The sequence below is a fragment of the Syngnathoides biaculeatus genome, chromosome 7 (assembly GCF_019802595.1).
Source record: "Syngnathoides biaculeatus isolate LvHL_M chromosome 7, ASM1980259v1, whole genome shotgun sequence".
Taxonomy (NCBI): Eukaryota; Metazoa; Chordata; class Actinopteri; order Syngnathiformes; family Syngnathidae; genus Syngnathoides; species Syngnathoides biaculeatus.
Window position 1 is genome coordinate 25,484,238 of NC_084646.1, and position 14,537 is coordinate 25,498,774.

Genomic DNA, 14,537 nt, shown 5'->3' on the forward strand with positions numbered 1-14,537 from the left:
ATTTGGGATACAGGGTCTCCAACATGTGCCCCGAAATGTGGTGCTCATAACAACGCCGTGGCAAATATGACCAGCGGTCCAGCACAACTGCATTGGGGACCAATTACCACACTACTTCTGACCCCCCCCCCCCCCCCCCCACGGGCCCTTCCAACAGAAACACTTCAGGGAAGAATATCTGTTTACGTGCACTAGCTCATAAGCTAAAGAGCTAACTGGCTAGCAGGCTAACCAGGCAGTGAGCTCACTAGTTTGGCTTCAGCTCATCTGCCTCATTTGGTTTGTGTCGTGTGTGCCTCCACATAAGCAGCGACACATCAGGGAATTGCTTAATTGCTTCATAAACTGACAGCCAGCTTGTGGCTGTGTGAGTCACATAAGCCACAAACACGTACTTGAGTTACAGCTGAAGGGGAACATTAAGTGGACATACCAACACTCTTCTCTGTGGTGTGTCAAATTTAAAAGACATTTTTGGGGTTCTTTTACAGGGTCTTTAAGAATATCTGATGCACTCATTAACAGATGTTGAACGGGTAGCCCAAAGAAAACCGCAGTTGATGGCAATTGAAGATACAAATTACTCATTAGTAAGAACAATATGAAGACTATGCTGGAATTAATAGAGGGATGATTTGTACGTGCAGAAGAAGTAACAAGCAGTGAACAAGTAAAATGCAAAATTTTGATGAAGTCAGTGTAAGCAAAAGTACCGAAGGATTTGCAACTAAAAATTAAATGTTATTGACTTTTATTTAACCCATTTTTCACTGTCTCTATTTAAATACCTGTCCTGAAAAATTTGTGTTTCCTTAAACAACTTGGAAGATAAAATTATTTGTTTCAGATCCATGTGCAAATACCCAGAAAACCTGAATGTTTTAAGTCTGTAGATAAAAATAAAGGAATTAGCTTCATTTTCCGAGTGATTTTGGAGGGTGCATATAGGACCCGCAATAAAACCTGTATTTTGGGAGACTTTGATATGTTTAACCTTTGTTTCTGTTTGGCAAGGCAAGGAATTACGGGAGCAACTGACTTCATAAATTGAGAAAAATGCAGTTTAATTTTCACACTTATACTGGTTCATTTTTTCCTTCAATTTGTCGGAGTGTGTTGTGGAGATTCCAAAAGTTTGGCTTTTAGTGTTTTAGTGTTCTTGCACGAGAACTCAAATGCCAACCCCTGCATCTCAAGTGAGGATTTCTGCAACAGTTTTGAGTTTTACTCAATCCCCCTCTACATGTATGCGATTTGCACAAACTCACCAGAGCACCCATTTCTCCTTTTGGGCCTGGATTTCCTGGCATACCTGGAGATCCCTGAAACAAAGGATACAAATAACTGGATCCTTTATTTTCAAATACATAGTGACACATACAATATATTGTACACACTATATCAGTGTATAATAGTTATGTCAATAATACACAGTATAGACATAATTCTTTATAATAGGGTAACCAGCTAAGGCTGGCAGTGAATGAGTTTTGGTTGCCAATGTATGCAATAAAATGAACAATTGAGTACTTTGCTGTAGCTCTTCCTGTGGTCTACTGACTTACGGGTAGACCTGGTGGTCCTACAGCACCACGTAGTCCAGTGGTGCCGATGTGTCCCTGAAACATAATTTGGAAAATTATTATTCATTCATTCTCTAACACCTATCCCATGTTAACTCGTAGCAACGGAAAATACACTGTCCATTATACTGTTTTGTGCCAGGATTAAAAATAATGTCATTTTTACAATTTATGACTTTGAGACACGTATCATTGCGCCATTGGTATAGTGCACTTTAAATTCTAATCTAAAGTCATTCATCATTCTTACTCTATTTAGCATAATGATACATATTAACAGTGAATATAAAAAGTACCTTTTTTAATGTAAGCATGCACTTTCATGATTATAATTACCTTTCTTTCCTGATTGACTGAAAGAGATCACATATTTAACTACCGATTGAGTTTAGTTAAATTATGATGTACCAAATGATGAACATGTTGTCCTTGCCTTGTAAGAGACATTTATTGAGCCTTTTCTCAGAGGCTTAACCCAAACATTGCCCTTTTCACCTTGTACTCTTGCTTTTGACAACATGCAGGGATATGACAGAGGTACATTCCAAGACCACTGGCCAAACTGTCCAGTGTATTGAGTTGATTGTTTTTTGTGTTTGCCGCACCTTGTCATGGCAACTCACGGATTATGAGAGAAAAGCTTGGGAGACAATAGGTGGCCTTAAAAGGGGTTAATTTAGCAGCTGCAATCAAATGCAATTATACCTGTACATGACTGTCCAATTTTGGATCTCTAGGATTTTGGTAATGCAGTGAGGTGTCCTCCATGATGACATTTTGTCTCACATTCATATCAATGCTGTGTTTTTTATTCTACCTGATATCCTTCATCTCCTGGTTCTCCACGATCTCCCCGCTCTCCTGGTCTCCCCTATTTAGAAACAAATGTACTCAGAACAAGTCTCAAACTGATCAATGAACTAATAAAGCTTAGAAGTTGTGTAGTGATCATTTCATCACTAAATCTGTACAAATAAAGTGATCAATGAATTAAAGTAGGGGTGTAAAGTACACCCTAGAGGCCATTTGCAACCCAGTGCCTCCAGCTTGTACTACAGCAAACATTTGACACAATTTGTGTTATTTTTCTCCATTATCTTTGCACAGGGCAATTCAGGTCTAACTGCAGGAGTTTGCTTCACTTTCTGCTCCAAGTGAAGGTCCAATTCGTGAAAATTCACAGTGATGAACCGAATGATGTGGTAACAGTCCTTTAAAAATTGTCATCTTAAAAAAAATTCATATATCATCAATTTTAACAGCAAGCTATGCTACAGGAGTTTTTCATTAATACATACACCCAGTATTAAGTATTGTTAAATTTCTGAGGATATATTTACAGATATTGATTGTTTTTAACTTGTTAACGAGATTAAAAGCCAGGAATGCGAACGCTTTCATTCCATCAATGTATTTTTTCTGTATGTTGCCATTGAAGGCTATAATTTGGACACATTACACATTACAATGGTGTAATTTCATATTCCTTAATCATTCCTTTTTATAACCAATGGAGTCTTGGTAGGTTTTAAGTTGTCCAGTCTAAGACACGATTGATGAATTAACCAAGAAGTTTTATATGCCTTTTGTTAATTAAGTGTGTGTCTCAAAGAATATGTTTCTTCCCTGGCAAAAAGTGTTCACTTTGACTACCATAAAATAGTTTTTATTTTAGGGCTTTAATGGATTATATTGCATCTTTCATGTAAACATGTACGTGTTTAAATGGGATGTGGGGGTTAAGGAATCAGAAATGATTTCGAAAGCAAAGCAAGACCTACTGGTTCACCTAAGGGCCCTGGTGGTCCTGGGGTCTTGTTGTCCTCGCCTGGATAACCCTGAAATAGAATAAACACACTTTTTTTTTTTTTGACTATTAAGACTGACAGAGGACTGAATCATTCTGTCCAAAGCCTAGAATTAGAAAATTGAAAGGTGTTGAGGCCATGTTACCTTTTCCCCTTTCGGCCCTGGGGGTCCAATGGGCCCCTGCTTGCCACGATGACCCTAAATGGTCACAGAAAATTAATCACAATATGAATCATAATTGTTTGATATAAACACAGGCTTTGTAACAGTCATCCATTATCCGAGCCATGCATCATTCGGGAGTTGAAGGAATACATTCAGTAAATAAATTTAGTCCTCTACATACAAACATTCATATTGATGAGTATTTAAGTGTTTTTTTTCTGAAATATAAATAAACTTTACTTTAGGTAAATGATTATCACATTAATCCATAATAAGAACTGTGAGGAATCCATTATACTTTGAAATCCAGTGTCTTCATTTATGGAGACAAACCAGGACAACCCAACCACGCTGGTGAGAACCACGATAAATTAAGTTACTTCCAAAAACAAATCCTGTTTCTAAAAACAACGGGGCTGTACAATAAGCACAGCACAGACTACATTTTACTCAGCTTAACACATTTTTAAACCATTAGTATCCACAATTCTGTGGTGATGTGGAATTTATGTATATGTCTATGTCATTTGACACACTGTGCAAATACTTTCTTATAAAACTAAAAGTAGAGGAACTCACTGTGTATCCTGCCAATCCCGGTTGCCCCTCCATACCCATGATCCCAGGCCGACCCTTTAAAAAAAAAGGAAAAAAAAAAAGCAAAAATAAACTGTGGCTCAGAGCAAGTGGTCTTTTTGTGCTGCGGTTAAGCTAAATATAACCCTGGCTTCAGAAGCACACACATGCTGCGGCTTTACGATGGGCAGATAAATCTTTTCTCCGCACCTATCACAACATGTTCAAAAAGAGTTTGGACAAAAAAGTTGTTTTTGTCAAGAAATGGATTCTCAAGAACGGATTCCTTTAACCTGGAATTTCCTCTTATTTTCTTATACTCTCTCAAACAGACGGGCAATCAGGAGACAATTTATGGAAAATGCTTTACTTGTTTACAGGAAAAAAAACTTACGTTTACATACAGTATGTCAATTTGAAAACTACACTGGCCAAAAATATGAATAGAACGCTTTTATTTTTGCTCCCATTTTTTGTGAGATGGACTCCAAGATCTAATTTTTTTTCTCCATAAAAGCCCATTTTGCTCAAATATTGTTTACCAATTTGTTTAAATCTGTTGATGAGCAGTTCTCATTTGTCAAGGTAATTCATCCCACCTCACAAGTGTGGCATATGAAGATGCTGATTAGACTGGATGATTATTGTTCAGGTGTGCCATAGAATGGTCACAACAAAAGGCCAGACTAAAATGTGCAGTTTTATTGTGGGGTTCTGGGGAGTCAGAAAACCAGTCAGTATGTGGTGTGACCAGCATTTGCCTCACGAGTGCAACAACTCCTTCGCATAGAGTTGATGACGTTGTTGGGTGTGGTTGTGGCCTATGAAATGTTGGTCCACTTCTCTTCAATGGCTGGGTGAAGTTGCTGGATATTGGAACAAACTGTAACACCGTGTCGTATACGCCAATCCAGAGCATCCCAAAACATGCTCAGTCCGGGTGACATGTCCGGGGAGTACGCTGGCCATGGTAAAACTGGGATGTTTTCAGCATCAAGAAATTCTGTACAGATCCTTGTAGCATGCGGCCATGTATTATCATGTTGCATCATGAGGTGATGGTCATGAATGGATGGCACAACAAATGGGCCTCGGGATCTCGTCACAGTATCTGTGAAGAGAACACCTCCCCAACGTGCCAGATGCCATTGAATGCAAGCATTAGCCTCGTCAAGTCAGTTACGATGACAAACAGCAGTCAGGTTGTGACACTGATGAGGACAAGAAGCATCCAGATAAGCTTCCCTGCAATAGTTTATGTCCATTTGTGTTGGATGTGGATGTCCTGGCTTGGTGTGGTTACATGTGGTCTGCAGTTGTGAGGCCTTAATGAAGTGCCAAATTCTCTGAAACACCCTAGGAGTTGATTTATTGTAGAGAAATGAATATTCAATTCACGGAAAAAGTTTTGGTCGACTCCTGCAGTCAGAATGCCAATTCCACACTCGCTCAGAAGTTGTGGCATCCGTGGCTTTGTTCTCTGTGATAAAACTGGACATTTCAAAGTGCCCTTTTAATGTGGCCAGCCTATGCCACACCTGTACAATAATCATGCTGCATGCTCGACAAAGGGTGAAATGCTCACAAGCACAGATTTAGAATTAGACTTATATTTGCGAACAAATTTTAGGGAAATGGCCTTTTGTTTAAGTAGAAAAAGTTTTATCTCTTGGAGTCCAGCCCATAAAAATTTTGAGCAACAACAAAAGTGTTGAATTTATATTTTTGTTCTCAGTTAGTATTTATAAGAGCATTTTCATTGTCCAATGACAATAAAGATCATAATTGTAATGATTTTAATTCCAATAGTGTATTTTATCAATTTAAGTATTTTAAAGATCTACTTGCTAAATCAGATGTAACAGTCTACTTTAAGGTCATACCAATAACATTAGTATTTTAAACATCAAGCTAATCCACTTCCCCATGATAAACTTTTCCAGTTTTAACAATTACGGGACATGGTGAATAATTTGTGCACCAAGTATAATTTATAGACGCCAATCACACTTTCACTTTGGTGAACGAGCTGTAAATACTTTTTCTAAGGACTCAAAATCACGTAAAATGAAAAGAAGTGGGAACTAACTGGAGGTCCTCGAGTTCCTCTGGCACCTTTTGGTGCCCCCTCGCCTGGTGGGCCAAAGTCTCCACGGTCGCCAGGTTCACCAACAAGACCAGAGGGACCTCGTTCACCCTTGGTAGAGACAAACATTTTTTAGCAACACATTTAACCCAAGAGAAAATATTTGGATTGGTTTTCATGTGTTATATATTTTGCCTTCTTTCCGCTGCGTCCCCTGTGTCCCGGTAACCCTGGTTTTCCTTCTGGCCCCTGTGATGGAACATAAAAAAATTAAAAAACACAAAAATCAAGGTTATTGATAATCCAAACATTAATGAGTAACCTGAACCTTTGCATATTTGGTGTTCGGCATTCCTAAATTCAAGTAATAGTTTTTTGGGGGGAGGAACCTATGCTCTATTAGCTGAAAAATTATATTTGCTGTTTTTGTGCTCAGACAAGGATTAAAAGTACTAATATGTCTTTATATTGTGGTACCTTGATGGAAAGGAACTATGTTGAAGTGAAGCTTCATTCCGACAATTGTGCTTTGCAACCACCCTTAGCATCCGTAGACAGTTACCAACCTTTTTAGCGCAGGTGTCAGTTAATGGATTTTTTCACATTAGATTTTGTGTTACTAAGTCTTTCGTTTCAGTTGCTTTATTGATCATTTTCTGATAGACATTGACAGTGTCTCGTGAAAGTATGCGACCCCCTTGAACTTTTCAACATTTTGCCACATTTCAGGCTTGAAAGATAAAGATATAAAATTACAATTTTTTATTAAGAATCAACAACAAGTGGGACACTATCGTGGAGTGGAACAAAATTTATTGGATATTTTATACTTTTTTAACAAAAAAAAATCTGAAAAATGGGGCGTGCAATATTATTCGGCCCCTTTACTTTCAGTGCAGCAAACTCACTCCAGAAATTCAGTGAGGATCTCTGAATGAGCCACTCTTGACTGATGATGATAAAGAGAATCCACTGGTGTGTAATCAAGTCTCCGTAGAAATGCACCTACTCTGTGATAGTCTCGGGGTTCTGTTTAAAGTGCAGAGAGCATCATGAAGACCAACACACCAGGCAGGTCCACGATACTGTTGTGGAGATGTTAAAAGCCAAATTTGGATACAAAAGGATTTCCTAAGCTTTAAACATCTCAAGGAGCACTGTGCAAGCAATCATATTGAAATGGAACAAGTATCAGACCACTACAAATCTACCAAGAACCGGCCATTCCTCTGAACTTTCACCTCCAACAAGGAGAAGACTGATCAGAGATACAGCCAAGAGGCCCATGATCACTCTGGATGAACTGCATAGATCTACAGCTGCAACAATCAGTTGTACACTGCACAAATCTGGGAAGAAAGCTATTTCTCATAGATATCCATAAAAAGTCTCATTTAACATTTGCAACAAAGCCACCTGGGAGACACACCAAACATGTGGAACAATGTGCTCTGGTCAGATGAAATGAAAATCTAACTTTTTAGCCACAATGCAAAACGATATGTTTGGTATAAAAGCAACACAGCTCATCACCCTGAACACACCATCCTCACTGTCAAACATGGTAGTGGGAGCCCCATGGTTTGGGCCTGCTTTTCTTCAGCAGGGACAGTGAAGATAGTTAATAGTGATCGGAAGATGAATGGAGCCAAATACAGGACCATTCTGGAAGAAAACCTGTTGGACTCTGCAAAAGACCTGAGACTGGGACAGAGATTTATCTTCCAATAGGACAATGATCCAAAACATAAAGCCAAATCTACAATGGAATGGTTCATAAATAAATGTATCCAGGTGTTAGAATGCCCAAGTCAAAGTCCGGACCTGAATCCAATCAAGAATCTGTGGGCTGAGCTGAAGACTGCTGTTCACAAACGCTCCCCATCCAACCTCACTGAGCTTGAGATGTTTTGCAAGGAAGAATGAGCAAGAATTTCAGTCTTTTGGTGTGCAAAACTGATAGAGACATATCCCAACAACTTGCAGATGTAATTGCAGCAAAATGTGGTGCTACAAAATATTAATGCAAGAGAGCTGAATAATAATGCACTCCCCACTTTTCAGGTTTTTATTTGTTATAAAAGTTTAAAATATCTAATAAATTTCATTCCACTTCACGATTCTGTCCCACTTGTTATTGATTCTTGACAAAAAATATATATATCTTTATGTTTGAAGTCTGAAATGTGGCAAAAGGTTGAAAAGTTTAAGGGGGCCGAGTACTTTCACAAGGCACTGTAATACCGGTTGTGAGTGAGTAATTCAATGATACTGTACATATTTGTTTTGCCAAACCACATCTCATCAATCTGTCTACTTTATACACTTGTACTGGCAGTTTCAGGGGATACGTAGACCACCGACCATTCACATCTTCAGAAAATTTGAAGTCTTCAATGAACCTAACTTGCACATTTTATGAATGTGGCAGGGAGCTGGTGTACCTGGAGAAAAGCCATTCAAGCATACGTAGAACTAGAAAATGTTCACTATTGTGAGGAAGACCTGCTAACCATTAGTACACTGTCTCGCCCAGTAAATCTTAAAAGTTGGGCATTTCTACACAAACGATACAGGTGAATATAATGAGAGCTCTTACCCATGTGTTTTATACTAACATGTAATCAAGGAGTTAATAAAAATATTACACACCATTGATTATGATGCAGTATATAGATGTACTGCAAACTACAGTCACAAGAATGAAGATGTTTTCAAACGAATACCTCGTTAATAATATCCATCAAAACATTACTAACTTTGAAAAGGCACATTTTTAGGTTGAGGTATTATGTAGTATGCACTAAGTCATGCAATTTATAGCCCCTAGTGAGGAAAAGCGCGAAGGAAAATGAATAATTTGAACGAATGAATGAATGAATGAATGAACGAACGATATAATCCTAAATGTAGTGAAGGATGACCTCTGCTGGGGCACAGTGGCATTATTAGGGTTGACCTGAGAAATGTAAATTCGGTATCTATATCCAGCCATCCATTATCTGAGTCACTTATCCTCACAAGGGTCGTGGGAGTGCTGGAACATATCCCAGCTACCTATGGGGAAGAGGCAAGGTACACCCTGAACTGATTGCCATCCATTCGCAGGGCATATCAAAACAAACATTAGTCTCCAATGAATGCATTTATTTTGGGATGTGGGAGGAAGCCGGAGTGCCCTGAGAAAACCCTAGCAGACACAGGGAGAATATGCAAACTCCACACAGGTGGGCCTGACATTTGAACCCCGGTCCACAGAAATGTGAGGTAGACGTCCACAGGCAGTCGTTGACCATGCGCCTCAGTAGCTATAATTAAAGGTTATTATAGGTGTTTGAGGGAAAAATAATCTGTATACTAAATCATGAATTCTACAAGATATAGATTATAGTATCAGATATTCCCTTAGAGATGCAATTTTTTACTGTATCTACCAACTATGGTGAAAAACATTGACTATACGTACACGGAAGCCCTGCTTCCCAGGTTGTCCAGGTGGCCCTGCAGATCCAGGGTCTCCTTCCATCCCTTTGTCCCCTGGCTCTCCTGCTGGACCTGACTCACCAGGCTCACCCTGAAGTGTAGCCCAGAGAAAAGACAAATAAGATGAAGAGAAAATAGTTTTAATATTTACAAATGTTTCCAATACAGTATAAACTAGTTGGCTATATAATGAAAAGCCCATCATCGAGTTTAAAGGACTCCTTATCTTTTTCAAAGTCTGGCACTGAGTGGATGACTTACTCAATTCAATGTTCTAGCATTAACTTCCATTAGGTTTTTTTCCCCCCTTTACCTTGGATCCATCTTTGGCTTGTTGACCCTCTTCACCAGGTGGACCAGAAGGGCCCTAGAAAGACAGCATTCACAAAATATAATATTTTCCAGATAAAGCTATATATGTTGGATAATTGAAAAAAGTTTGATACCTTTGCAAATTACAAGTTGAACTTGAAATGCTTGGTTGTAATACAACCACTACGCATCTCATGTGTATGTCACTTATTGTTTATGATACATTAGCTACATACAGCAGACAAATTCATGGCACAACAAAACAATGTTTTAATACTAAAGATTATTATCACTTTCAAGATAACTTAAGAAAACCTGCAGTATTCAGAGGGTTTCCATTTATGTACACTTTAGTATTGAAGCTCCATATGAGATATCTAAAATGCTGAACAATACCGCTATATCAGTTACAAAAAAGTATTACAACTAGAGTCAGCCATCATTCCTGAATTACCAAGACTAGAATGACTTGGTGTCAAAAATTGCTGCAGGATTGCAAATCAGCACAAAATGAAGTACACGGTAATGCAATGACAGGTGGTTCAAAGATGCTGTGAAAATCGACATATCCTCGGTCTTCATTTTTCGGGCACATGCCAGCAACTTTCCAATGTGCATACATTGCTGCCATCTACCGCTGGACGTTATTTACGAGCGTGGCTATTTGAAAGCTGACAAGGAATGTATGACAAGTAAATTGTGTAAGTATGATACAAATAATAAGATATTCGTCATGAGAAAGTGTGTGTGTGAGTGTATGTGTGAATGTGTGTTTCTGAGAGAGAGCACGAGCCTGTGATTGCACACTCCCAGTGTTGCTGTAATTCATGTTGTATAGGTGAAATCCATCCATCCATTTTCTTAGCCGCTTATCCTCACAAGGGTCATGGGGGGTGCTTGAGCCTATCCCAGCTGTCAACGGGCAGGAGGTGGGGTACACCCTGAACTGATTGCCAGCCAATCGCAGGGCACATAGAGACAAACAGCCACACTCACAATCACACTTACGAGCAATTTTAGGTGTATGTAATGTGTCATTTCTAACGCAAATTATTTTCTCCTCTCCTCTGGGATGTGAGCAAAGTTCTTTCAGAGGTGCGAGTTGAAATTCCATCTGACAGAGTAATCTGCCAGCCGTTCCCAACAAACCCTAACAATACGTTTGGGCCTGCCACGTCGGACTGGCATCTTCCCCCACCATCGGAGCCAACTCACCACCAGGTGGTGATCAGTTGACAGCTACGCCCACTCTTCACCCGAGTGTCCAAGACATGCGGTCGCAAGTTCGATGACACGACCACAAAGTCGATCATCGAACTGCGACCTAGGGTGTCCTGGTGCTAGGTGGACATGTGGACATCCTTATGCCTGAACATGGTGTTTGTTATGGACAATCCGTAATGAGCACAGAAGTTCAGTAACAGAACACCACTGGGGTTCTGATCTGGGGGGGGGGGGGGGGCGTTTTCCCCAATCACTCCACTCCAGGTCTCACTGTCATTGCCCACGTGGGCATTGAAGTCCCCCAGCAGAATAATGGAGTCCCTAGAGGGGGCGCTTTCCAGGAGTCCTTCTAAGGACTCCAAAAATGGTGGGTACTCTAAACTGCTATTTGGTGCATAAACACAAAAAACAGTCGGGACTGTCCTCCAACTTGTAGGGGGAGGGAGGCTACTCTCTCATCTACTGGGGTAAACCCCAACGTACAGGCCCAGAGCATGAGTATACTCACACTTGCTCGGTGTCTATCCCTGTGGGCAACTCCAGAGTGGAACAGAGTCCAATCCCTCTCAAGAGGAGTGGTACCAGAGCCCAAGCGGTGCGTAGAGGCAAGTCCGACTATATCTAGTTGGAACTTCTTGACCTCACGCACCAACTCGGGCTCCTTCCCTGCCAGAGAGGTGATATTCCATGTCCCTTGAGCTAGTTTCTGTAGCTGGGGATCGGAACACCAAGGTCCCTACGCTTGGCCACCCCCCAGCTCACATTGCTTTCGACCCCTATGGCCCCTATCACAGGTGGTGAGCCCATGGGAAGGGGGACCCATGTTACCCTTTCGAGCTGTGCCCGCCTGAGCCCCATGGATGCAGACCCGGCCACCAGGCGCTTGCCTTCGAGCCCCACCTCCAGGCCTGGCTACAGAGGGGGGCCCCGGTGACCTGCGTCTGAACAAGGGAAACCAAGATCCAATATTTTCGCTCATCATAGGGGTTTTAAAGTCGTGCTTTGTCTGGCGTCTCACCTCGGACCTTTTTGCCATGGGTGACCCTACCAGGGGCGCGAAGCCCCGGACAGCAGGATAAATGGGTAAAATGATGTAATTTAAAAAAAAAAAAAAAAAAGATAAGGCACTACATATGGATTGGTGAGGGGAAGGTTACTCGTGTAGTCAGTAGTCAAGTAATTCAGTTACTCACTCTAATTCCCTCTTGTCCCTGCTCCCCTTCGGCTCCTGCAGGTCCGACATCACCCTACGGAGGCACAACAGGCAACACATGGCCGTTTGAGGGTTAAAACAACTTTAACTGTACCCATGTTATCCTACTTGCACTAAGCAGTGGGTTACAATCAATAAGTCCATTAAATTTTCCAAGGCGCTTATCCTCACAAGGGTCGCCGGAGTGCCAGACCCTATCCCAGCTAACATTAAGCTACAATTAAATTAGGTACAAATTCCAAAAAAAGGTTAATTGCTGGAATGTACTAAAGGAGAAATATACAAATGTGTGTTATAGTTTTGAGGTGAAAGATTATCAGCGAAACATTTTTGGCGTTATACAGAGCTTTAAAGGTCCCGTTTTTTGGGAAATTTTGACCTGCACAGACTGACTCACTAACATGGACTTAATATAAAAGTCTCAATTTTAATTCACAAAACACCTTGCTTTGTCATACAATAGTCCAGAAAAGCCCCCTGACAGCTACTTCTGTTTGATCAAGTTTTGTATCTGCTTTGTCCATATTTTGTGAAGGCCGCCTCCTTTCTCTGATTGGTATCATCTGTGTAGAATACCCCACCCTCTCTACTTGTGAGGGTCCACAAGAGTTTGAGTTTAGTATGTTATATTATGCAGAGTTTATGTTAACAGCACTGGCTGAGGAGCAGAGCTATAGGAGATATTCACTAGTGACGTAGACAAGCACGAGAAATTGGAATGGCCTGATTTCAGTGGCAGAAAAAAAACAAATCTGGAACTCAGGAATGCGTGGGCAGTTTTACAGATTTGCTGAGGATTCAAAGAGCCAATATTACATCCCAAATAGCAAAGTTGGTTTTGGTAAAAAATAACACCTTTAATCCTGGCTCTCCAATTGCACCTGGTTCCCCTTCTACACCAGGTCCACCCTGAGGGAACCAAGAAGAATAGGCACTAAAAACAAAATCAATATCAACAAATCATAAATTTGTTGAAGAATATTCTGCGAAAACTACATCAGGTCCTTGCTCTCCATCAGGTCCTGCCTCTCCAGGAGGTCCTCTGGGTCCCTACAAGAGAATAAATCAACAAATCAATATCTTAAATTGAATAGCGTCATTACTCAACTTCCTATGCAAATCTGGGATGTATCAGAAGAACAGACATAATACACGGGGCTAACACACAGTGTCCAAACAAATACAAACAGTCGGGATTAGATCTGCACAATAAAAGGAACCTGACAACATTAACAGATGCAAGATGAGACCCATAACTAGCCTCCTGTGCTATGGAAACCTCACACCATAACAAATATCTGATTGTTTGGCATTCTTGAGTTCCCTGAGGGCTCGACTGACTTCCAGGAATATTAAAAAAAAAAGAAAAGCGTGAACACAGCTCCAAGAGGTCAAAGGTGTAAAAGGTTTTTGATGTGCAACAAATGCTGACTACAAATCAAAGGAACTCTAAAACAATGCCTTCTGTTTCCCACTCCAGCTGTTCCAATGCTGGTAATAAGCCACATGAAACAACATCCGCAGACAATTGCTATTTGGTGCACATTAACACAAAGTGTTACTCTGGTTTCCAGATGGGTTTGACAATTAGTGGTAATGGGAAAGAAGACATACTTACAGCATCACCATGGGGCCCCCTCTCCCCTGTAGTTCCTGGAATACCTGGTTTACCCTGGACACATGCACAGCACATCACCAATCATTAATTTGTGCAATCACACATAATAAAGCGACCTGCCCCTTTTCGCCGCATGGTCAATATCATTATGGAGAAAAATCACAAACACGTTGAGTGTGTCGGATCTTTTTTTTTGAGCTTCCTGATGCTCACACACGTGACAGCAATACCACATGGGCTTTCTTGCAATGTAAGAGGCTCTTTGTTCAAGTCTAGATATTGTCTTGCAGAGCTGAGACAGGGCACTAAATCGAAACAGTCCTCAGTCCAATATTGACAGTGATGAGTAGACTCAGAAACTCATTTAAAAATATTTACAGTACTTTTGTTTTACTGTTAATTGTGTTGAGTGAGAGGATCAATAAATACACTATGAGTAACTGGCTTGAGTAAATGGTGATTATGGAA

The 14,537-nt window shown here is 40.5% G+C and overlaps 1 protein-coding gene across 2 annotated transcripts in view; it reads right to left on the minus strand.

Moving 5' to 3' along the window:
- LOC133503855 (collagen alpha-1(XXIV) chain) overlaps positions 1–14,537 on the minus strand; it is a 145,335-nt gene that overhangs the window by 22,623 nt on the left and 108,175 nt on the right. For both annotated transcript variants that reach the window (XM_061825822.1, XM_061825821.1), the window contains 14 exons: positions 14,070–14,123; positions 13,448–13,501; positions 13,307–13,360; positions 12,432–12,485; positions 10,016–10,069; positions 9,686–9,793; positions 6,415–6,468; positions 6,223–6,330; positions 4,137–4,190; positions 3,537–3,590; positions 3,365–3,421; positions 2,401–2,454; positions 1,566–1,619; positions 1,269–1,322 (listed from right to left, as the gene is read on the minus strand). In XM_061825822.1, the coding sequence (XP_061681806.1) occupies positions 1,269–1,322; positions 1,566–1,619; positions 2,401–2,454; positions 3,365–3,421; positions 3,537–3,590; positions 4,137–4,190; positions 6,223–6,330; positions 6,415–6,468; positions 9,686–9,793; positions 10,016–10,069; positions 12,432–12,485; positions 13,307–13,360; positions 13,448–13,501; positions 14,070–14,123 (867 nt within the window). The remainder of the gene's footprint in view (positions 1–1,268; positions 1,323–1,565; positions 1,620–2,400; positions 2,455–3,364; positions 3,422–3,536; positions 3,591–4,136; positions 4,191–6,222; positions 6,331–6,414; positions 6,469–9,685; positions 9,794–10,015; positions 10,070–12,431; positions 12,486–13,306; positions 13,361–13,447; positions 13,502–14,069; positions 14,124–14,537) is intronic.